Source organism: Anabrus simplex, chromosome 1, assembly GCF_040414725.1.
Source record: "Anabrus simplex isolate iqAnaSimp1 chromosome 1, ASM4041472v1, whole genome shotgun sequence".
Taxonomy (NCBI): domain Eukaryota; kingdom Metazoa; phylum Arthropoda; class Insecta; order Orthoptera; family Tettigoniidae; genus Anabrus; species Anabrus simplex.
In genome coordinates this window covers 1,697,842,029-1,697,868,148 of record NC_090265.1, presented here as the reverse complement: position 1 = coordinate 1,697,868,148, position 26,120 = coordinate 1,697,842,029, and the positions used below count along the sequence as shown (strand labels likewise).

Genomic DNA, 26,120 nt, shown 5'->3' with positions numbered 1-26,120 from the left:
TTTATTTATTTATTTGTCATTCATTATTGTTTCATTGAGGCCCCTTGGTCCATGCAGTTCTTAACTCAGTTTGAAAATGAATCCAGGCTTTATGGCATGCAATCTAGTGATTAGAAATTGTATACCCATCCTGCTGTCCAACATTCTGATGGTGAACTTTTTTATTTATTTTTTTAACATAAATATGTCTAGTGGCTGTGTGTGATTGAAAAATTTGAGTAATGTGTCACAACGAAATGTGTCACGTAAGTGTAACCATAGGAACTATGCTGGCAGTGATGTAAGGTATGGATGGATTGTCAGAAAATGTTATCTAGTAACCGTGCAGGCTATGTCTTATGGCTGGTTGTCATCTGAAATTAGCAGCCTTGATGGATGGCCATGACCAGGAGATATCTTTATGATCATTTGATTTTTGCAAAGGGAAAAGTGGTTTCCTTTTGCGAGCAGTATCACTGGCTTGCACTCAAAATTGGAGAATATATTTTGCCAAAATTATTCACACACGTATGGTATCAAAACCTGCTTAGCAAATAATTGATCTACCACTCCCATACAGCTCAACACTTGCTTCAATGATCTCTCATGGCAAATTCAAGTGCATCATGGTGATGTTATATTTGAACAACAAATATAATGTACCCACTTTCCTACCAGGCAGTCAGCCCATGATCCTTTACAAAAAATCGAAGGTTCATTGATTCCAAGAGAGAACATTACACATTATGAAGGAATCTGTACATTTAGAGGTAGAACCAAATTTCATGCCCAAAAAATCTAACGTGCAGTCTCAATAGGCGACACATTAACATGGACTGGGAGTGTGGTCACTGCTCAAGCACCTTAGCAGTCTCAGTGCTTTTATACTAATTTCTGACATGTCCATCTCTTCAATCAGCTTAATCCAGCATCCTCCTCCTCTTTTTTTTTCCCTTTTTCTTTCCCCTACTGATTGGGTCATCTGTTGACACCCTTCACAGTCTCCTCACTAAAAGGATCTTCTTCAGAGACCAAAATGTAGCTCTCCAACTGATCAACATCAATTGCACAAAGATCTGAGCCTTGTATATAATGGATTCTCCAACATCATGGGATTGATTTACGAGAGTGTACCTTGATGGCATCAGTAAAGATGTCGTAAGCTTCTGGAACTGGATCAATATGTGATAGTATCTTGTCCAGATTGTTTACAAGTAACGGCAATGATATGAATGCTGATACTTTAAAGTGGCTACACTTTTGCATACATGCCTGGAAACAAACCCAGTGTCCCTCATCTGTACATATCAGCTGTAAGGCTTTTCAGGCGTTTGCTCTATTAACCAGCATTTCGTCTTAGGTCTGACAGTAGACTCGTCAGAGTGGGATGTGTCAGACTCTACCCACTGACGCTGGGTGTATGCAGGTGAGCTCATCAGAAGCCTACACAGAGGCACAGTCTGATAACTGCATACAGGAGATAAAACTCCACAAACTGGTTAATAGAGCAAACGCCTGAAAAGGCTTACATCTGATATGTTTTCGACATGCTCTATTGGTGAAAAATATCTAATTCCCTCCATGGGAATTTAGAATTTTCCATTCTCATCTGTAGTACGTTAGGTCATTACCGTCCGACTCATTGGCTGAATGGTCAGCGTACTGGCCTTCGATTCAGAGGGTCCCGGGTTCAATTCACGGCCAGGTCAGGGATTTTAACCTTCAATGGTTAATTCCAATGGCCCAGGTGCTGGGTGTTTGTGCTGTCCCCAACATCCCTGCAACTCACACACCACACATAACATTATCCTCCACCACAATAACAAACAGTTACCTACACATGGCAGATGCCGCACACCCTCATCGGAGGGTCAGTCTTACAAGGGCTGCACTCTGCTAGAAATAGCCACATTACATTATTATTATTAGACCATTATCAATCCTACCTCACAGTGTGTGGATTCCCCCATTCTGCATTTCATGCATGTGTTGTGCTGCCAAGAGCTGCGAACTGGCAGTCTGAAGGTGAGTAGCCACCATGTTCTTGATTACGGAACAGGACAGTTGGGTAAAAACTTGGTGTCTTTGTGGCCGTACTACACGGCAGTATCATCAAGGTCTTTGTAAGGAGTACAGGGAAGAATTGGTGTAGTCTTAAAGAGCAATGGCATAGTAGGTAAAAGTCTTCAATGACAGACACCAATGGGTGGCCAACATGCTTCATCTGAGTTGCCATGGTGTCAGTGAAGTGGTGGATACATGTTAAGAGGATAAGCGAGTTAGCTGAACTCCATTTAACGGAATTGTACAAAGAAATAAGTTAGGAGTAACTGACATGAAAGCAGCGAGAATGACCGCTGGTATAATCAGGTGGGAAAAATGACAGGAGGGTACTCAGAATGATGAGATAAAAGCTACGTTAGGAATGAACTTGACGGATGAAGCAGTACACATAAACCAACTTGAGTGGTAAGGTCATGTGAGGCAAATGGAGGAGGATAGGTCACGTGGTACAATAATGGATTCAGTTATAAAGGATAAGAAAAGTAGAGGGAGGCCAAGGTGATGATGGTTACACTCGGTTTCTAATGATTTAAGAAGTATGGAACTAAACAAGGTCATGGAGCAAGTTACAAATAGAGGTGGTGGTAATGATTATTGTTTTAAGAAGAAGTACAACTGGCAACCATTCTCTATTAACACTAATCAGAGAGAAAAAATGGAAGGGATCCAACAGTTTGAAAAATGAAAGTACTGGTCGGAAGACTAGGGTCATGAAGGGTGTGCAAATGAAAGACTCCCAAGGATTCGCAACCTAATATTGTCAGAGTTGAAAAGAACAAAAGTCAACCAAGGAAGGTAGGACAGAATAGATGAAAGTAAGGAGCCTGTCACAAGTAAGTGGAAGCAATGACAGGACTCTGAGGTTGCTGAGAGAGAGAGACAGAGAGAGAGAGAGAGAGAGAGAGAGAGAGAGAGAGAGAGAGAGAGAGAGAGAGAGAGAGAGAGAGAGAGAGAGAGAGAGAGAGAGAGACACACGCGCTGTATGTGTATATGTACAAATGGCAACGATATAACGCTGGGCACACCCACTGTAGTGCTATGAATGTGAAGGGAAGGCTTTCCTACGCCATATCATTATGCTGAATGAGGCATGGGCTTGATTGTAGGAGCTAAAAATATGCCATTCAAACAAACAGAATCACTATTGGCCCCCACAAAAAAAGTGGCTCAGCAGAATCCTAGCAATGTGAACGTGATGATTATGGTGTCTGACTGCAATTGGGTTATCCTAATACACACCATACCCCAAGGACATATATGAATGCACACAATCTTATTGTTCAATTATGGAACATAAACTTTGATCACCACTGTGGGAAAAAAGGACAACACTTTCTGTAGATTCCTTCCATTATTATGCAGGACAATGCTCAGGTGAATGCAATGCATGTCAATGGTTGAGTTATATGCTCAATGTGGCTGGGAAGCACTCTATCAACCCCCATACCGCCCAGACTTAGCTTTGTGATACTGATTGATTCCAAAGACAAAGGGACCCCATTGCAGCATCCACTTCTGAACTGTTCCGGACATTCCTTCGGTGGCAGACTTCTCCATTCACATCATCCAAAACACAAGATCTGTCAAACACCTTCTGCATTATTGGAGAGGGTTCTAGAGAACTATGGTGGTTACACAAAGGAATTGTAGAAGTTCTCTTTTGAATTGGTTGTAATAAAGCAATTGCCACTATTAGACAGACAACCTTTGCACATGGTTATAGTAAACATTCCTAGAAAAACATTTTTAGCATTAACAGTTTGTCAATTCTTCAAAAAAAAAAAAATATATATATATATATAAGAAACTCTCTTATTTAAGACATTTGCTGAGCAAAATAAATGCTTAAACATCTGTGAATATTTTTTTAATTAGAACAACACACTTGTGAGTAACTCAGGTATTACAGTAAATGTAAACATTACACTTGAAGACAGTTAAAATACCTGTAACTTGTATTATTTTAACTATAGCTGTAACATGTATTATTTTATGTCTTCAAGTGTAATGTTATAATGAGTTGTATATTTTTATATGTATATACATATGAATGAACGCCTTTTCTCAAGATTGGCTGAAGATAACTCATATCAGCGTCGAAACCAGTACCAAGTAAAATGTTGTAATCAGCATAACATATTTTGTATTGAAAAGGTGGACCTATTAAGTTTACTTCTCTGTTATTCTCAGTTCAATACAGACACAAGATGAAATTCTTAAATTCAAATACAGTGAAACCTCGATTCACCGTTTTTGGAGGAACCACGAAAAAAAAAAAGTACAACATAGGGAAATGGAAAATCCAAGAAATCAATAATTTGGCCAAACATCATAAAAATGAAATATGTATATCATATTTACTCGCGTATAAGAAACTCTTTTTTCCCCACTTTTACAGCTAAAAATAGTAAAGGGGGGTCCAATATGTGATAACCTCAAAATTTTGTGCAGCGAACACAGGACTTCTAGGCTATAAAGAGCTATAAATTGTACGTGGAAACATTCTTTACTACTATTATTTAACAAACTTAGAATTATTTAAATTATACTAGCTATTTTTGTCGGAAGGCAGTATTTCTAAACGTAAAAAACAATAAAGGGTGAACACGACTTTTAGACATACGGTACATATAAAAGTCTGTTTTAGTTACTCATATCACATCATTCATTACATCTCATTAATTCCTCTGGTGAGGTTGACGTCAGGAAGGGCATACGGCCATAAAAACGGGATGTATAAAATTATTACTATTATTATTTCTTGGGTACGGTGGCAAGTAAAACAATCGTTTTAATTGGATAGCTTTTATCACGTTTTAAACTTACTTCTCTCCAAATATATACCTATATTGGCCTGAGTTACGAGATATTAAATGACCACTTGGTTAATGATCTCGCCTGCTGTATAAATAGCAATAACTGCGAATGCGCGAATATTTCTAAACTAAAGTAAACTCGTTTCCTCATCCCGAGGTGGTACAGCTCTTTTTTAGACAGACCCCCAGTGGAGGGGAGTTACATGTACCGCTTTTACCTAATAACAACCTTCCAGCCATTCGTAAATATCTGGCAGTATGGTACCGGGAATCGAAGTCAGACTCACGAGAACAGCAACTAATTGTGCTAACCATTACGCTGGAGGACATTATTAACTAAAAAGCACAGACATATAGCAGGACTGATGCACGCTTGCAATGCGCGGGTCGGATACGAAGCTAGGCCTATTTGTGCGATTTCATCAGAGCTGCAGTAGACCTACGCTACGGAGGCGGACATTTCTTAACTACGAAACACAGATGTACCTCATGGATTCGAAGAGAGTTCACTGCGCAAGTCGAACGGACGAAACTATTCACAAATTTGTGTGATGTCATCAGTGTTGCAATAAGACTTGTACCCGCTTCAAAGCGGAATCATCATTCTTCTCTAACAAATTACGTTGGGGGATCTTCATGCGAGATTTTGTTTTTCATTTTCTTCGTCTCGAAAAGCCAGGAGGGGTTCTAATACGCGAGGGGGTCTAATACACGAGTAAATACGGTAATTATAATGAAGATGGGGCCTTCCGTCTACCATGAGACCGCTGCTCAGCTCAAAGGCCTGCAAAATATGCTGAGACACATGGTCAGTGTGACAAATCCTCTCAGCCGTTACAGTAGAACCTCGATAATTCGAAATCGATTAATTCAAAATCCCGCCTAATTCGAAGAAACTCTCGTTCCCGGAAACATGAGATACAGTTTTGCATGTTACTTCAATTGTTTAATTCGAAATACGGATAATTTGTAATTCAAAGTACAATGTCGGCCCCATTCATTTGTTTCTATATTCGTCCTTGTTTTTATCTCCTCGTAAGATGTGTATTGTTGAATGTAACACCTTGTGTAAAAAATTGGGTTAAATGAAGAAGTTATATCATGTTCAAGATCATGCCTTCACGTCTCTGCACAATATTTAAAATGAAATTTACCGTTGGTCTTTATAGCTATTGTTGAGAGTGAAGGAGAATTTCCTGTTGTGTGTATTTATCAGGAACTCAAGGGAAACTTCATTAGTTAGTCGGAACACAAAAAAAATGATGAACTCTTTTCAGAAGAACTCTTTAAGGTTTCACTTTACTTTTTCCTGCCTGCTGGCTCTTCAGAAATGTGTGCGCGTGCGTTTTGTATTCAGGAATCATTCAAGGCGAATATTTTCGCACTACAAGATGTGTGGTTAAGGTTATTTTTAATATGTATAACTTTTGCTTTCTGAACGATTCATTTGTTTCTATATTTGTACCTGTTTTTATCTCCTTGCAAGATGTGTATTGTTTAATATAACGCCTTGTGTAATATAAATGTCTACATGCTAGCCTATTTCCCACATTTTGGCTGAAGATGACGCCAAACAGCGTCGAAACTAGTTCCAAATGTAAATATATGTTGTAATAAACTATAACATTTTTGTATTGAAAAGGTGGACTGTTTTAAGTTTCCTATCTTCCAGGTTATGTTTGTCAGTGATTTATCCAAGTGCATTATTTGAACATTGTAAATGCACCTTGTTGGATACATTTCGGAAATAGTTTTTTCCATGGCATTTGGAAGGTTTAAACTGTGAATCGAGGTTATTGCATGTATTATTGGATCTTGGAATACTTTGTGACGCGGCAAGTGTTTTTATTTCTGAAGTACGAGAAAAGTGCGATGGCGGGAAATCGTACAAGGACGGTGTCATAGAAAAGTTTGATTTAAAGGGCATCGGTTACTTTCTGTGTAAATACAAGGCATCTAAAATGCATACAGTATAGTAATCCAATTAATAAAGCACTTGCACATGGGAGACAGCATAGATTTCCCCTCGTCTTTGAATCGTGCTTTTTTTCCTTTCTTTCGTTGCGTGAGGTTATGTTGAGCAGTCAGATATCCGAGTGCATTATTTGAATACTGTAAATGCACCTTCTTGGATACATTTTGGAAATAGTTCTTTTTTTCATGGCATTTGAAAGGTATAAACTGTGAATCAAGGTTAACTGCATGCAGAAACGGGCCTTAGAATATTTTGTAACGGCAAGGGTTGGTACTTCTGAATTGCGAATTGGCGGTTAATTCGAAATCACGTAATTCGAAGTCCGATTTTTGAGTCCCAACGACTTCGAATTAACGAGGTTTTACTGTATTCCTGGCTCTCTAGACCGAAGTCGCCATCTCGCCATTCTAGAGCTCCTCACTTAAAGGTAATTGTAGAAGGAATGAACATGCAACCAGCCCTCATATCCAGTAAAAATGACTGACCTGGCCGCGAATCGAACCCGGGCCCTCCCGGTGACAGGCAGGCAAGTTAAGATTGTGGGGACAGCTTCAGACATTAATTACCAGTAAGCGACTTAAAAATCAGTCGTTTCCTGTAAAAACTTCTTTCAGTTCAGCGACATTGATCAGTCAAACTCTTCGAAAAATATAATATCGTCAAGCCGAACAACAGTCGACCACAACTAAGTTTTAATTCTATAATCTAATAAAATAAAGTACATTAGATACAAAGATGCCCAACATGATGGTGAAATCCTTGTTTTTTAATCTTCCTTTGTAATTTGGTCACCAGTATACTGCTCATAGTTATTTTCTGGAAATCTTATACCGCGTAAATTAGGCCTACGTCAACTTTTAAAGGTTATGTTGAACACGAGAATATGGTTTAGAATGTAAGTAAAGTTCTCGAATGCATTAAATTCAATTCTGCCCGTCACTAATTATAATCAAATTGGAAAGAGAAAAAATATCATCAAAACTTCCAAAATTACGATAATTCGTGACCTTGAGCTCAGCTGGAATGCGCGCTCACTGTACAAGTCAGTACGAGTGGGAAAAGACACAAACTTTTAAGATGTAACATGTGCAAATAAAATGACTGCGGGTTTTATATCATTTTAACACAAAAACGTAAAATTCCCAGTCTTATATTAGGATCAAAACAGTGACAGACAATCCCTAAACCTCCCATGGCTTTATGAATGTGCAACATCTGTTCTGGTCTCAATAACATAATCACATACAATATTATTAAAATACTAAATTTGTGTTAAGAAGGAGCAGTTTTGATTCCTGCCTAAAAGGCTAGTGACTATAGAGTGCCTGGATATAATGTAGACATTTTGCAAGTAAGAACATTTGACAAAACTCGTTCTGTCTTCAAGTTTGACAAAACTCGTTCTGTCTTCAAGTAGAGCTGTCGAATTGCACTCTATCTCCTTCCAATCGTCGTGGCCACTCTCTGCTTTGTGATTTCCGAGGATTCTCTAAATGATATAACCCGATTGGGATGCTAAGGTGGTCCCTTATGCAAGTTCACCGTCGATCGCTTTTCCAGTACAGCACTTCCTCTAATTATCACAATGAAGGGGCGTTAACACAAAGATCCGTAAGTATGCCGTAGCCATCCTTTTGCGAGATACAGTTTCTTGAATAACATGTGATCGAGGATTTAGCGTTGATGGGACTGAAATTTCTAGACGTTTGATCTGGGAAATCATTTCTTCGAAGAACGGGTAATGCGGGATTTTTCAATGTGATTTAATAAGGATGTTGCGGGACCACGTAATTTGAAAGAACAGTCCGGGAAAACGTAGTTTCCAGGAAGGTTCTACTGCAGTCAAAGTGACCTAATAATTCCAGGGAAATTATCCCAAATATAATAGAATATATCAGTTTCCAAGAATTATAGTCAGGTTGACAGTTACTGGACTGTCCCTTGTGTCATACGTTTCATGGAACATACCCTCCAAATTTGATTCACTCCTAAAATTAGAGGTTAAACTGTATTTTCGGCAGTGTTTTAAACATGGCTGGTTGAACATCGGTTTTAGACAGTGTCTAAGTGATAAATAAGGTCTTTGCAAGGCAGCAGCCATACTTACACATTGTTTAAAAGTAAACATGTCTAAATACCGTTCCTGCAATCAGCCCAAAGGATTGCTATCGAGGCATTTCAATGATCAGTATATCGGTAAAGGTATTCAATTTTGGAAAGGAGGATGCAATCAATGGTAGAAAGTACATTAGATGAAAACCAGGGTTGTTTCAGATCACAGAGGAGTCAGGACCGAATTTCCAATACGTGCTAAGTATTTGAAGAGTTCTATAAGAGGAACAGACAGTTATGTTTATGTTTTGTACATCTAGAAAATGTGTACGATAGAATACGAAGGGAGAAGATGTTAACAGTACTGGAGGATTAAGGGATTACAGGAATGGAGGGGGGAGGGCAACCAATGAGAATTGATGATAGAATGAGTTCTTCCTTCAAGATAATCAGTGGTAAGGCTTTAATATTTCAACTTTGCTATTCATAATTTACAGTACATGGATCATTTACTGAAAAGTATAAAATGGTAGGGAGTGATTCAGTTTGGTAGAAATGTAGTAAGCAGTTTGGCCTATGACGACGACTTTGTCCTAATGGCAGATTGTGTGCAAGCCTGCCATCTAGTATGACATGAAACTTAGCATTTCATAGGCATAGAGATGTCAGTAGGAAAGAAAACTAAAAGGACTGAATGTCAGGTAGGAAATATAAAACTGGAACATGTCTCGAGAGAGAAAAAAAGAAAAATCAGAAAGGAAAAATACGTATATTCAGGATGATCACTGTCACTGCTGGAATTTGAATATTGTGATTAGAACAACTCACAATACTACAGTGATGAACGAGGAAATGTGCATACCTATAAAAGTATGTCTCCAGCTGTAATTAGCTATTTAAAAAAATGACTAGCTAAAGACAGACACCTAACTGTATATTAATTGTTAAACCATAAGTGGTTTCAAATGTCAAGACAATAAACAACTTTAATCAAATCAGAATTTACTGTGTTCTAATACAATAACCATAAAATGAAAACTTAACGTACTAAATTTTTATTCCAACCTGCATTTAATGTAAGCTGAAAACCTACCATTAATACATTGCAATACCGCTTACATATTTATACAAAACAACACACTGACAAGAAAGTGTATTCTGATTTGAAACTAGGTAATTTGTCACATTTACAACAAACAAGAACTTGTTTCAGTATTCTTTAGCGGCTTCTTTCCAACATTTAATCATAATCATTCAAGTGCACTATTTAATAAAATAAGGATGTTGTCATTAGGAAACATAATTCACAGTAAAAAGTACATACTCTGGAAACTCAACAGCGAGTAGAACGCTGGAAATAATCACTGAAAGTAGAAGCAAAATAGCCACGTAATTGTTCAATCATGCTTACAATATACTGAAGGAAATAAACTAGCACAGTGCTTTTCAATTCTTTCCTTCCCAGAGGTTCTCTCTTAATTTTGCTTGTTTCATCAGAATATGTTTCTACTCTTAGTTTGGTGAAAGAATTAATAGGTACAAATTTATTTCAACTAACAAATTAAGATTCAGCAATAACACACGCATTAAGAAACAAGAAACATTGTCCAATATTTACAAGAGAGAATATACAAAAGACATACAACCATTCACTCCCTTTTTTTCTCCCAATTAATGATCTACCTAAGACATTATTCCTCGATGTTCCTTCCGTGTGTATCTACCGTGTTCTTATATGCGTAGTCACTGCTGTATCCCAGTTTTCAAAATTCTTATTTATTCACGGGTTCTTAGTTTTCCAGTGATACATATAATTTGACAACCACCATCAAGGCGAAAAGGGGTGCTACAGGCTACAAGCCAGGTAGAGTAAAAGTCCGCCAGAGCGAGTACGGCATATAACGAGAACCCCGTTTATAACAACAATTTTTGTCCTACCCTTCGAAATTTCTATTTTAAACTGTGTATTATTCTTCAGTTACAACAAGAGCCGTATCACTGACGCAGCCATTGTTACAAGCTATTTCTTTTGTTACCAATATTTATGCGCCTCAGCGAGTATGTTGCACGGGATCGTTCACCTTCGGTATCATTTCCTCACTATGTCCACTGGCAAGTTCTCTCGTCGACATTCGAAGGCGATATTGGAGTCCGTTAGCAATACCCATCAACTGCTATTCCGTAAAGAAAATTCAAAATGAGAGAGAACTTTTTGCGTAATAAATACGTAAATAAGGAGTCCAAAAACAGTTGTTAACTCATTAAAAACAAAGGCCGAGTAAATGATCGCTTAATTTTAATGCTATATACCGCAATTAAGTAAGAATGGAATACACCTCAAGATATGGCAGCGTGCATCATTGATTTCAGAGGTTATTTTCTATTTTCTCACATCTGATAAATTTCAGAAAGGCTATATCATGTAAATTTATAGCGAGAAGGGTATTTCTCTATCTGCGCTAGAAATATGTATCCACGATAAATATAGTACAGTTCAGTTAGGCTAGGTGACTCTATGAATAAGAAAACTGAAATGTTTGCCATAAAATGCGATCGACTCATCCTCGGTACGGTATATTTTTGTCGCTATGTGCACTTGCGAGCTCTCTCGTCGACATTCGAAGGCAATGTTGGAGTTTATTAGTAATACCTGTCGAATACTGTTCTCTAAAAGAATTCGAAATGAAAGAAACATTTTCGTAATAAGTGCATAACGCGGCTGATAGCAATTGTTAAATCAGATAAAAAATTAGATGTTTGGCTTTTCAGGCGTTTGCTCTATTAACCAGCGTTTCGTCTTAGGTCTGATAAGTTCACCTGCATACACCCCAGCGTCAGTGGGTAGGGTCTGACACATCCCACTCTGACGAGTCTAGTGTCAGACCTAAGACAAAACGATGGTTAATAGAGCAAACGCCTGAAAAGCCAAACATCTAATTTTTTATCTGATTTTTTATGTGCTCTAATGGTGGAAAAATATCTAATTCCCTCCATGGGAACTTAGAATTTCCATTAGCAGTTGCAAACTCGTAAAAACTAAAGGCTGAAGTAAACGATCTCTTAATTTTAATGTTGTATACTGAAATTAAGTAGGAATGAGATACACCTCAAGATAGTTTATATTTTCTCGCGTCTAGTTAAATTTCGGAGAGGATGTTCCCATGTAAATTTTAGCGAGGAGGTTTATCATTTCTCTACAAGCGTTTCAAATATGTTTTCATGATACGGGAGTGATACCATATTTCTCCGAATCCAAGACGACAAATTCTGTCTCAGAATCTCATGTGAAAAATCAAGGGTCGTCTTGCATTCGCGGCCTAACAGTAATGAACACTACTACTGCAGTAGTAGTACTGCTTCTGTTCACAAACGCACGCACACACAAAACTCATCGACAACTAACGACCGTCTCTTTATTATACATCACTAGCCGTGGCAACTGGTTGTACAGTGCCTATGTGTAACATCACTGGATCTCGGGAAAAACCGAAGAGAGAATGACATTCTATTAGCCTCTACACAATCGTTTTTCAAATCTGTTGATGGCATCAAAAAATGCAAGCCTTCAAATTCTTGGAAAGGCCACGGCTACTCAGTAGCAGAGTTATAACACGTCTACTGTACCTGACGCTTAGTAAAATGAAGTTCTATAGATAGGAGGAAAATTTTCGTGATGGATCGTTGTATTGTAAAGATATGTTCAACAGGTATTGCCGGCAAATTTCCAACGGGTTCTCGTCGATATTATGACGACAATTTTAAATTAATTGATATTAAACACTCGGAAATGTAGAATAATTGTACAGCCGTGAGAAAACACAGCATAGGCCTAACTAAAGTCAATATTCGGCGTTAGCATGAAGATAGCTTAAAAATCCGTAGTGTACAAAAACTGCATTCAGTGGTCCGCAACATGGACGCTTTAAAGAAGTCGAAGATGAAATTGAGAGGTATGTGTACGAAAAATGCAAGGGCGGAATTGCCACACCTCGGCGCCGTATACTCATTCGTTGACTTTCAATGTCTGCGATTAGACGTATACATCGCTAGCCGCTGAAGTTGGTCGAACCCGGCAAGTGAGACGTGCGTGTAGCGGCAGCCAGTGATATCTGACACTAAGTGAAAGTAACAGTTTTATGGTCACCAAGAATATTTTCCTGGTGGATCGTCATATTGCCGGAAATTTTCAACCGGTTCTCTTCGATATTATGATGCAAATTTTAAGTTAATGGTTAAAAAACCTGCTGAAATAAAGAATAATTGTGTAGCCGCAAAAGAATACGCCATAACTAAAGCCTATGTTCAGCGTCTAATAATAGTCTAAAATGCGTACTGCATAACAAAGGCATTCATATGATTTTACAAAACACTTTTTAAGACTGATTTAAATTTTTTGAAGAAAAAAGTGGGGATTTTCTTGGATTTGGAGAAATATTGTACTACAATTTTTCAGAATGAAATTAAATATTCACTTTCACGTAGTATCGGATTTCCAAAAATAACAAACTAGTAAGCTGTAGTGTGGATATTATCTGCAAAAAATGCACGTTTTGAACAAACTGATTGCCTTTTCATACTGATTTTAATGTGTATGGGGGTTTTTCCGACTTTTACAAAAAATCAGATATAACGACAATCTGTTATAGCAAGTAAATTTTTCGCTGTTATGAATTCTCGCTATAACGGACTTCTACTGTATCTTTAATTAATCTGCACACAGGTGTATAAAAGTACAAGACTTCCTTTTCTTGAGAGGTCTTTCCAGACTTCAGTAATGATATCAATGGGTAAAACTAAGAAAGAAAGAACTTATGAAAATGTATGAAGCCTAAATGTTTCTGAATCAATCTACCAGCACAAAGCTGCTTTCTAGTCAATGAATGTCCTCTCAATTCTGCACCTTAACTTAAATCTGCCATGCCAGTTGCTTTATGTTTTTGTTTCAACAAGATTTAGCTACAAAGAACTGTAAGTGCAGGTCCAGCAGAAATCAGGAGGCTATGAAGGTGCTAATGAAAAAAAAAAGCAGTCATTAAAACCAATATTGTTACATATTCCAGTAGGAAAAAAAATTTATTGTTAAAGGAAGAAGGAATATTTATGTAAATTCACACTCTACAAATTGTAAACAAATGTCATGCAGTATTTCTAGGTGATATTGCAGCCCATGAAGGAAATAAACAGCTCTGATAAAATAAGCCACTAGAGAGATTAAAAAAAAAAAAAAACTTTGAGACAACATCCATCGTTTGTTGCAATTGAAATTACTAGGACATTATTACACCCAAAACAGTCTGGTGTGGGTGGTACAATCAAGAATGTGCAAAACCAGTGCAAGGACAGCGGGGTTTCGGAGGTTGGGTGGGTCAAGTCGGGGCAGGGACACTTGAGGCCAACATTGGCAGAAAATAATACCCATTATGCTCAGAGGGCTAGTGTGCAAATTAGTAACTTCAGGTTTGGAGTGGGGAGGTAGACGGTTACTAAAACGTTTTGTTAATATTCCTGTACCTCTCATAATCCTTTGGAGATTAACTGATATACAGTAGCAGCACGGCAATCGGCATCAATCTAAATTCTCCGGTATTTTTTCCTTTACTATATTTAACGAACTATGAAAATGAATTGGTATTAAAGAGGAAGGAGAGGTGGTGGCCAAGGATGGGAAGGAAGTGATAAAGGAGAGATTAAATTAAAAGATAAACCACATTTATAAAAGCAGACACAAGTGAACAAGCCACGTAATTCACGAACAGTAAGGAGAGAGGTTTCTAGTTTTGGATGGGTTTGCCAGCCAGCCACCCAGCCCAGCCTGACCCAGCCCATTTAAGTGCCCGCCTGCCTCGCCACCGGAAGAAGGGAAGTCTGTCTCTACACCACCGCACACCACAGCATGCTAGGTGTTGTTCAAGAAAAGATACATTCATATACTCACTCATACAGGGTTAGGGTGAGGTTGCACTGAAACTAGCCTGTCGGGGTGCACCAAGGTCAGGGATCCAAGCAAGATGTTAATTAAAATGGTGTCTTAGGGTAGTTATGTGTATTATTAAGAAGCAGGAGGCAAATTAAAACCCGCAGTAGGAATTGTGGTGGGTTCTTACCCGTTTGTTCGTGTGGCGGCACGATGGATGTGGATGGCACTGGTACTGGGTGGTGGTTGTGATGGTGGTATCTGTGATGGTGGTTGTGGTGTTGGTGATGGTGGTGGTGGTGGTGATGATGGTGGTGGTGGTGGTAGCGATGGTGGGTCTGGGTGGCTTCCTCAATAAGATGTCTCTTTTTCATCTTAGATTCATCAATCGGTGTAGGTGGGAAGAACATATGACTGAGGCTCCCGAGGCCACTGATGCCTGCCACCGAAGGGAAGAAGGATGGTACTTCACCCTTTAGCATACGTCGCCTCTCTTGCTCCAGTCGCTTGCTGTTGACAGCAGTCTTCACCAGTAGTGACGGTGTCATAGGACCCCACGAAGATACAAATGAGGAAGGAGGGAGGACAGGGGGAGGAGGAAGTGAGGGAGATGGTGGAAAATCCATTTCCGCAGTAGACATAAAAACTCCTGGATGAGGAATTTTCCTATTTGTTGATGGAGAGGGTGAATAAGTCGTAGTCATCACTGTCTGCTTGGATGAGAGAGAAGGACTTGATACGCTTTTCACTGCAGGTGCAACACTCTTCACTGATATCTTTGATGCCAGATTCTTGTCCATCTGTTCCTTCAAAGGTGAAACATTGTTGCTACTTAATTTATCAACAGACACAGCTGGAGGTATCACTGAGGGTTTTTCTACGACGGTATTTTTCACAACTTCAATACCAACAGAAGAGGTATTATTATTATTGTTATTAGTTGCCTCTGTATCTGGTTGCTGTTGTTGCTGCTGCTTCCTTTTCTTCTTAATTTCCAGAACTGGTTGTAGCTGTTCTTTACTCTGATTAAAACTGTCCTTCTTTCTTCTGCTTGGATTATAGTCTATACTGCCTACTGCTCTTGTCCTATTGGGGGTTGGTGCTGTGAATAGATGACTCAAACCATCGAAAAGACCCTTCAATTGTCCAAAGCCTGGATGAGATCGGTAACTGTTGGAAGATTTTTCAGTCACCTCGGAATTACTTTTATTTTCACTAGATTCACATAGATTACCTTCCACCTTGCTACACTTGGTTTCTGGTAAAGAAGCACCACTGTTCGTCCTCTTACACTTGTTTACTGAGCTTTCCTCAAACGATGCAGAGGAAAATTTATTGATCTTACTACAAGCCATTAATCCTACAATTGGCTCACTCTTCTTCCTTGCAGCTGCAGCTGCAAAACCCCAGGGAGACTCAGGTGAAGTACAACCACCAGCAGCATTTCCTATTTGTAAACCTGAAGATGTACTACCGTTACTGGATTTCTGCCGTATCGTTGAAGTGTGGAACAATACAGAATTTTTCTCCCTCACTTTGTTATTGTTGATAATATTGTTATGGTCAACAGTACTCTTTCCCTGCAAGCTGTCAGCACTATCAGCTTCATCACTACTACTGCTAGAACTACTGTTACTATTGCTGCTACTACTCGTGCTGCTACTGCTGCTCGCAGTCACCTTTGAGGGTAACTTAACATTCGATGAAGAAACCTCCTTCCCCCTAACTGAATCTACAGCTGCCACCCATTTCTGATTTGTGTTCTGCACTCGTGCAGTCACCCCAGCTCGAGCTGCCCTCCTGAATTTATGATCAGCGTAGAATGCACTAAGGCGGAAGAATTTCTGCTTCTCTTTTGAGATGCGATCACTCTTTTCCTCAAGAAGCCCGTGCCCCGGTTGCGGACCACCACCGCAGCCACCAGACGGTTGAGAGAGGAAGGAAGAGGAGTAACAGCTGGTAGCGGCTGAGTCATTACCCTCCTCTGAGCCTGAGGTGGTGGAGTCGTGGACGGGAGCTGACGAAGTGGAGCTGCGTTTCCCCTTCTTTCCTGGAGTCACAACTGTAGTACCGCTCGGTTCCTTGTGAGGGCGTACACCTGCTAAGAGCCTGTAAGAAGAGTAAAGATGATTAAAGAAAGCAATAATACTGTACAAATCAACATGAGCACAATATTTTGATGCACTAGTAAAGAGTAAATATACAATGGAACATTTTCAAGTACAGTGAAATCCCTCATTTACAGATATCAAAAAGACGTAATAATTTGTCCTCTAAAAACAGAAGTCACCACCAGTACCATCTGGGAGGTATCCTTTATTGCGAAAGAGCTTTACTAATCTAACTGTAAAATTTATAATATGTATCATTAATACTTTCTGAAATGAAACTGATCTCAATTCTAAATTTATACACATAATAAAAATGAAAGGTTGGTTTGTATGTATGTATGTATGTATGTATGTATGTATGTATGTATGTATGTACTGTCCGCACACTTTATCTTGATGCATTTGTGTACGGGGTGAGGAGTAAGGAGCGAGCTGTCCCGGTATCGATAGTGCTGCCTGGTGCTGCCAACTGAATGAAAATGAAATCTGAATTGAATCGAGAATATGATCGATCGATATGAAATTTCTAAACCGTTATCATCTTAAGCCAATAACTATGTCACATACACATTATATAACATTATAAAACATATCTCTCGATGCGACTCTTGTTCCTAGCATGAATTCTATACTTTGACTTTGATGTGTAAACAACAACAGTACCAGTACGTAAAGTTTACGCCAGATGTCGCACAACGATGCTTAAGCGATTCATAGTTTGTGTTTCAAAGGTTGCCAGTATGAATCTCGAAGATCACCGAGGTCGACCGATTCAGCACTAGGATGTAAATGCACCAAGATAAAGTGTGCGGATAGTATGTATGTATGTGCTGCTATAACTCCTAAACCGTTTAACCGAATCATCATATATATATATATATATATATACATACACACACACATTCAATGTGCACAGATGATCCTTAATATCCAGTTTCAAGGCAACAAAAGAAGAAGTTAAATAAGCCAAAGCAAAATGTGCACTTAGGTCCCTTGAAAAAGAACACACTGCCTACATGGGTAGTCCTATAGTAAAACAGAGCCATTCCTGGAAAAAATATACATGCATTTTTTACCTAACTCTGTGTTTTGGTGCGTGCTTTATCAAACGAAAATCAAAGTAACAGGTAAATTGGTTTTTTTTTTCAAACAAAAACAGCATACAAACAGAATCATCATCATCATCATATTCTAAAGGCTAAGCCTTCGCAGCTATGCTGTCTAACCTGGGCCAGTCCTTTCAACTCGACACAGGTCTTGCATTTTATCCTTCAGAAGCGGGTTGTTGAAGTAAGACACTCCATTCTTCCATCAATGCAACTGAAAATAAGCTCTCTTCACGCCACAGAATGTGACCCAAAAATGTAATTTTCCTTTTTGAAATTTCAGTGACCAGATGCCATTTTTCTCATATCTCTTTAAGGACTCATTGCTCTTAATTTCAGCCCAACTTATCCTTTGCATTCTCCACCAGATCCACATTTCAAGTATATCAAACCTTTTCTTTTCCTGTTCTCTTAATATCCAGCTTTCACAACCATACATGCTCCATACACAGGTTTTCAGGGTTTCAATGTCTATGTTTGTTGACCAGCAGATGTTTTCCATCTTGGAGGGCTCTGTTACCATTGCCATCCTCTCCATAAATTCTAGTAATTTCTGGTTGTCACATGTAATTAGGGTTCCAAGGTAGCAAAATTGTTCTACTTGTTTAATTTTATCGGGGCAATTTCAATGTATATTATAGGTGTTTGCAAGATGTACGTAACGTCATGGTTTTAGATTTTTTTTTGTATTAATTTAGAAGTTCCATTTGTTTAACATTTCTGCTGATATGCTGAGCATTCTCTGCATACCTTTGCCTGTTTCTGCCAGTACAGCAATATCATCAGTGAATCTTCGGGAATGAACTTTTTCACCACAAATTTTTATCTGAGCGGTTTTCTCTTTCACGCCCGTTATGAATATATCAAAGAGAGAAGGAGAGAGTGAACAGCATTATCTAACTCCTCTTCTTATTTTAGCATTTTGCTTTGCTCCATTGATTCCACAATCAGTGTTCGCCATTCTGTATAAATTCAGTACGAGGCACCTATTCTTCCAAACAAGTCCTACCTTTATGATTGCTTAGAAAAGCTGCTTTCAGTACACACGGTAAAAAGCTTTCTTTAAGCTGACGGTCATGTATACCTCCATTCTTCTGAAGACTTCTCTCTAGAATTAAACCCCTCCCTGATCGAAATCCAAACTGGTCCTTATCAATGAAGTGTTCTAACTCTGCTGTATTTCTATTCTTGATGATGATAAGCAGTACTTTTGAGGTATGGGACAGAAGAGAGATAGTTTGGTAATCTGAACAGTCCACGGCATTTCTCTTTTCAACAGTGCAACAGTTCTGCTTTTAAAGAAGTCAGTGGGAACTATGCCACTTTCATAGCAATCTGACACCAGTTAAAGACAACGTTTCACATCATCACCGAGTGTTTAAGAAGTTCAGCCGGAATGTTATCTGGACCAGATGTTTTATTTTTCTGGTGACTGTGTAGTGCTGCAATAAACTCAGAAGGTGTGAGTGAGGGACCCTTTCTAATACTGTATATCCCATGCTCTTTTTCAATGTAGCTGGTAGTACTGCTCACATCGCATATCTATACCTCTTCGATGTACTCCTTCCAACGATCGCAGGCTCCTTTGGCATTAAACAGAAAGTTTCCCTTTTTATCCCTGACTATGAAGCTTCTGCTTCTTGGGTTGCAGGATTCTGATATTGGAATATGCCTTTTTCCACTTTTCCTCTGATCTTGACGTTTTTCTATAATTTCTCTGGTCTCTTCCATCCTGTTATCCTTTGCTTCATATCATTTCATTTTGATTTTATTTCTAGTTTTTTTTTTTTTACTTTTTTTTCCCTCCCTACCCTTCTTTTTCCCCCTTCACGAATAAGAATCATGATTACATGAGTTGTCCATGGCTTCCTTGACACAAACCATCTCTTTTCAGGCACTTCTTCACCAGGCTCAGTTATTCCATTCTTTAGCAATGTTGTACACAGAGTCAATTATCTGGTTAGTTTCCCTTTTGTATATCAGCGTTCTTTCAACTCTGGGAGTTCCACTGACATTGGATTGATTTCATATTCTTCTTCAGGTTAAAGACACACTTGGCTACCACAAGATTGTGATCATTGTCCATATCAGGTTCCGGATAGCTGCGCCTGGATTTAATCTGGTTTTGATACCTTTGTATAATATATTATCAATATGATATTGTGCATTATCTCATGATGCCTTCCATGTGTTATCTCCTTTGGATAGGTACTTCGAAGGAGGTGTTTATTACAACCATGCCACGTTGCTAACAAAACTCATCATATAATCACATTATCTTTATTTTCGACTAACTCTAACAAATTTTCTGTTTGTTCACAGAACACTTCTACCTCGTCATCAGAACTGTTTGATGTTAGAACATATACTTGAATATACTCCGCCATTGTCCGGTCCCAGGTCCGGAATGAGAAAGGAGGAAGGTTTGCTGGTCTGGCACCCAGCTGTAAAACTGCCATCGCCGAGTGTTGGACAGCGGGAAATAACCTGACTCGCTAACGGGGCCAACGGCTTTGGGCAAATGAGCCCCTTTATGTGGGGTGGGGTGATGGTCCCCACAGTGGAGGAAATGCCACTGGAATCCATTATGCAGCGTCTGTTCTCCGGGTTACGGGCGGCTGCACAAGGCGTTTCTACTCCAGAGAAGCGGCCTCATTATCACCTCACTGGATCACATCCAGAGTTGTAATTCGGGACCTAGTCCCACACAGGTGACACCTTGATAGTCAACCATGGAAGGTCTTTTAAAGAATACTCCACCGGCTGAACCAAGACTTCATAGAAGGCAGCAATCGGATACAGTGGGCTGCCACTTGAAAGATACTATGAAGTCGGAGGCACGGAAATACCCCAGTACCACATACACGAACGAGACAAAATCAAGAATCAAACCAAAGCAGATAACATACTTCTCTACACACAATATAAACTCACTCATGCAAACCAGTAAACCAAAAGTGATCACTGACATAATGGACCAACACAAAATTCTTATCATGGGGTTACAGGAAATTAGAAACACCGACGAGGATGCCTTGGAATCTCAAGGGTACAGACTTTATAAAGGTATACCTGGGAAAGGAGTGATGAAGAATGTCCCATAATTTGGAACAGGATTTTTGGCCCGCCTTAAAATAATAAACTCAGTTCAAGAATACAAATCCCAGTCTCCACGACTCTCAACGCTCACCTTAAAGGCATCTAATAAAATCTATACTATAATAAATGCCCATGCTCCCACTAATGATAAAAACAACTCCTCAAAAGACCATGAGGTAACAGAAGAATTTTGGGACCTATTGGACTAGACCATAGATAACATCCCTTTAACCACGTAAAATTATTAATAGGCGACTTCAATGCTTAACTAGGCAGAGAAAGAAAATACCGTGACATAATCGGAAAACGACCAGCATACAAGAAACAATGGAGAGAGACTAGTTGACCTGTGTAGGAACTATAATTTAATCTCAAAATCTACGTTTTAAGAGAAAACCTCAAAATCTCAAAACATGGAAACACCCTGACTACACTAAAAGAGAATAACAACTGGATCACATCTGCATGGACAAATACCACCACAAAGTGATCTATAACGTCAAAGTCCTCCGAGGAATAGACACAGGTTCAGATCACTACGTAGTTAAAATTAAACTCACTCCCCAGAGGAGACACCAAATGTAAGCCCCTAAAACGAAAAGAAAAATAGATCCGCTAATCAACAATGAAAATTACCAGAAAGCAATTGAAAAAATAAAAATCACAGATAAACTTGAAGACTTAGTACACAAACAACAAATTGCAGAAGAACTGGCTCCAATTAAACCACATAAAAAACACCAATGGTGGAACAGTGAATATGATGATACAGTGGAGAAAAGATATCAGGCGTGGCTATGTCCCAAAAATCAGAAATATCTAGTAAAACAGAGAAAAGAATCTACTCAAGTCTTAAGAAGAATAAAAAGACAGCATCATAAAGACACACTGCAGTTAATTGAAGAACAATTCAATAAAACTCAATCAAGGGACTAGTACAACACCTTCAGAAAACAGCTCCAAAAATATAAACCCCCAACCCTACTGATGAAAAATGAAAATGGTAAGCTGGCTCATAACAATAAAAGACAATGCAAAAATTCTGGCTAAGTATTTCAACAAGCTTTTAAATTGTGAGGAACCTACAGAACTCCTTCATTTGGACACCAACACCCCAATAAAAACACCACCAGAAAACATCAATCCCCCCTGCAATAAAGGAAGTCTACCAAGCACTGAATAAATTTAAAAACTACAAAGCGCCACGAGAAGATCAGACCTTTCAAATTTAAGAATTTCATCTTATATCTGTATTGAACTGAGAACATATGAACTTAAGGGGTCCACCTTTTCAATACAAATAAATGTTAAAATGGTTAAGTTACAACATGTTTACTTGGAACTAGTTTCAACACTATTTAGCATAATCTTCAGCCAAAATATCAGATGATCAGACGTTTGCAGAAATCTGGAAATATACAGGAAGATCAGCAAACATTGCCCTCCATCAACAACTTGTCTCTATCTGGATTACAGAAGAACTACCAGAACACCGGACAACAGCCCTCATTCACCCACTGCACAAAAAAGGTAGTGAGACAAAGTCTCTCATAGTGCATTGGCACTGCCAGTGGCTTCAAGTAGCGTACGCAGTGGCCTCCACGGTATGCACTAGCCATGCGTCTTGGTAGGTGTGCTAGGTACCAACTGATGAGCCCAGCCTAGCACACGGGGACGAAATGGTGGCACCAGGAATGAGTTAGCTGGAAAATTTATATGTCCAATAACAGACCATTTGGTATTATAAATTTACTCATTCAGGAATCCACATCTATATTAAGTAGAGGGTGTGCTGAGCAGATCTCAACATTTGAGTGGAAAAGATTGTATGCTTGTAAGAAAGACATGAAAATCGAAGAATCATTAGGAGTAAGGAAAAGTTAATTACTAAACATGAAGATCAAAAGCAAGAAGGGAAAATATTGTCCATATCACAGTTTGGAAGGCCCTTCCACCATCATCATTTGGAAGACAAAACATTTTGTTTTATCTATTCATTTAAGAGAAATGTGCTTGTAACATTTTATCTCGGCCAACCTGTGTATCACCACATAGTGTTGTTGCGTATTTTATATCATGTGAAGAAACTTCTCCCCGCCTGGGTGAGGTTTAGCTAAACTGAGTTCCCCACTTACCGCATTTAAAAAATGTACATAAAACCTCTCTCTCTTTTATCGTTCCCTCAATTCCGAGGATCTCTTGCGATTCTCGGCCAGACGTGCTACACCAAAGACACTCAAGCCAATTATACTCTTGATAATATTCGACCATCGAGTAGGAACTTAAACAAGATCTCTCTTGCCGGGAGCATTTCCAAGAATGATCAGTTTTTCAATGCTGTCATTCCCATGTCGCATAGTGTGTCCAAAGAATTGTAAGACTCTTTGTTTACATATTGATGATAATCTGTTTCTGAGATTGATCAAAAACCACTTACCTGTAATTCTTCACATCCCGGCTCTTTTCCCTGACTTTTGAGTACTTCTTTTTGACGGTACCCGCGGCATCCAACAACTTTCTTGCTTTCTTACTGGTGTGATGCACCAAACAGTGCTTACACCGCCATGGTGCCTTCGGCCGCCTTTCAGCAGGAGGGTCCAGGCACCCCATGTGGTACCCTCGATCACAGTCACAGCAACATAAAAGACAAGTCTGAAACATACAGTGCTACGTGTTAGAGGATAGCAATAGAGAATTAATTAAAATGCTGCAAGTAGAAATTCCAAAATTGCAAACACCAACACATTTGCATCCAAACTTTACACAGAATTAATATTTCATCTGCTAATTATGATCTTACATGGGATGAAGATAATCTCATAGAATATCATATCAACTTCCTACAATGTTTCTGTTTACCGGGAGAATGAGTATAAAGAATAATAATCATGATCATGTATAGTACGAGATTTTTTTAAATAAGTTCCCAAGAGCATGAGCTAATTCTGTGCGTTTATGTGAATCTTGAATAAACACTCTTCGCAGAACTCATTTTGGAATAAAATGCTTGGGCTATTCTTAGCACATTACTGTAAACAAGCGGTTTCAGCAGTTGTTTAGCACAGGCTGGTAATGTTCTCACAGTTCCTGCTAAGCTCGGGATCCCACCTTATCAAGTATGGCCTCAGGCAACATCGCAGCTGGATTGACCCACTGGATTCTCAGGTAACTCATATTCTCCTCACTCAGTATTTTTCTTTCTTGCAATCATGTCATTAAAACAAATACAATTTGGAAAATGTTACAAGATACAGTATGTACCAAGATCTCTTGTCCTGATTTCCTTCCACAAGAGGATATTGTCTGACAGTTTTTATTTATATATTTATTTATTTATTTATTTATTTATTTATTTATTTATTTATTTATTTGATATATCGCTTTTAGTGTCAGGGGTGTCCAAGGACATTTTCACCTTGCCTGGACTACGTCTTTCTACTTGAGACCCTGGGCGACCTGCATATCTGAAGGTGATGTGATGGGAAGCAGGGGTAGGGGTGAAACCCAGTGTTAGCATACAGCCTACCCGTCAAATAACACTGAGGCGTGCCTTGCCAACAGACAAATCGCCACTATCGCCATCAACAGCGTCACATGCCCTCACTTCATTTGAACAATGCAGAGAAGTTTGGAACTGATCCAGGCTTCTGACATGCCATCTAGTGCTGACGGTCTGTATCCCATCACCTGTCCTACCCTGCCAGCCAACATTCTGATAGTGATTCCCCCCACCAATAGAACACACAACCATGGTGTCAGACAATTAAAGATTTAACCACGTAATGATCATGGCCAACAAGTGGACTGATTTGAGAGTGATTTTGCATATCTGCTAAATGTATGTTGTAATTCTTACTTTATCAAAGGAACTTCAAGCTCTAAATATACTTGAAGAACTGGGATTGAGGAGGAGAGTCTATGTATCTGAAGATGGCAGAGTAGGACACATGGAGATTGCCCTTTTCCTGATGTGTTTTCATGTTTGTCCTCGTCTATTCTTTCTACTGCTCCCTCTTCCCACATTGACCTGTTGTTGTATTCGTAATATTACGTGTTCCTTTTCTTGTTCCTTCTCTCTACATATGACTTGTTTTGACACCCTTTTGTTCTTTTCCAATACATATATTATCTTTTACTTACATTTATGAATTTCATTGGTTCCGTATTGAAGTGGGATTACAGTAAAATTAAATTCTTTCAAGGTCCACCTATTCAATACAATGACGTTTTATTGTGATTTAATCACATGTCAAATAGTCAAATGGTACTAGTTTCGGCATCTATGTGCCATCATCAGCCTTGAGTACAAATTAAAACAATATATATATTCCTAAAACATCTAAAACAAATTTTAACTCATTATAAAATAACATACAATTAATGTGGTGATACGTGAAATACGATAAAATTATGATACAATTGGTGTGATATAAAATTCTTAAAATTCCGGCTGTTCGTTACATAATTCAGTCTGTGTGCATCCTTTAGATATTAGGTGGTTCCAGGGAAGTTTACTTTGATCATATAAGATCGTGATGTAATTAGAGATGAATTCCCACTTCAATTTGAACCTTGAGCAGCATGTAAACGTGTTGTTACACGGACGGAGCCGGACGAAGTGTGGACTTTGAAAGAATTTAATTTTACTGTATATATTATCTTGTCGGGATCCTTTTCTCCTTTTGTTTTTGTCCTTCGTTCCTCCGCTTTTACCTCTTGTATTAATCTTTATCTTACGTTTCTTCCCTTGCTCTATGTTCATCTGGGTTTCTTTGTATCTTAAACTTCCTGTATCAAGACCAAAGAAATGTCACGGTGGCTCATCGATGAGTGTTGATGCCTGCGCCTGCTGATGAAGCTCGGAAGCAGAAAGTAACTCACTGAGGGCTGAGAAGAAATGGATGAATGAAAACTGGTACTGATGACGAGACAGTCTATCTATTCAAAGACAGCACTTTATGAAGATGTGGAGAATGTCCTAGTCTTTCGTGTTTTCATGTTTGT

The 26,120-nt window shown here is 38.8% G+C and overlaps 1 protein-coding gene across 3 annotated transcripts in view; it reads right to left on the bottom strand.

Moving 5' to 3' along the window:
• The window catches only part of enok (enoki mushroom), a 516,902-nt gene that overhangs the window by 243,376 nt on the left and 247,406 nt on the right, over positions 1-26,120 (bottom strand). For 2 of the 3 annotated variants that reach the window (XM_067138427.2, XM_067138428.2), the window contains exons 4-5: positions 23,554-23,768; positions 14,991-16,909 (exon numbers count right to left, since the gene is read on the bottom strand). In XM_067138427.2, the coding sequence (XP_066994528.2) occupies positions 14,991-16,909; positions 23,554-23,768 (2,134 nt within the window). The remainder of the gene's footprint in view (positions 1-14,990; positions 16,910-23,553; positions 23,769-26,120) is intronic. The other variant, XM_067138429.2, reaches the window with a different exon arrangement.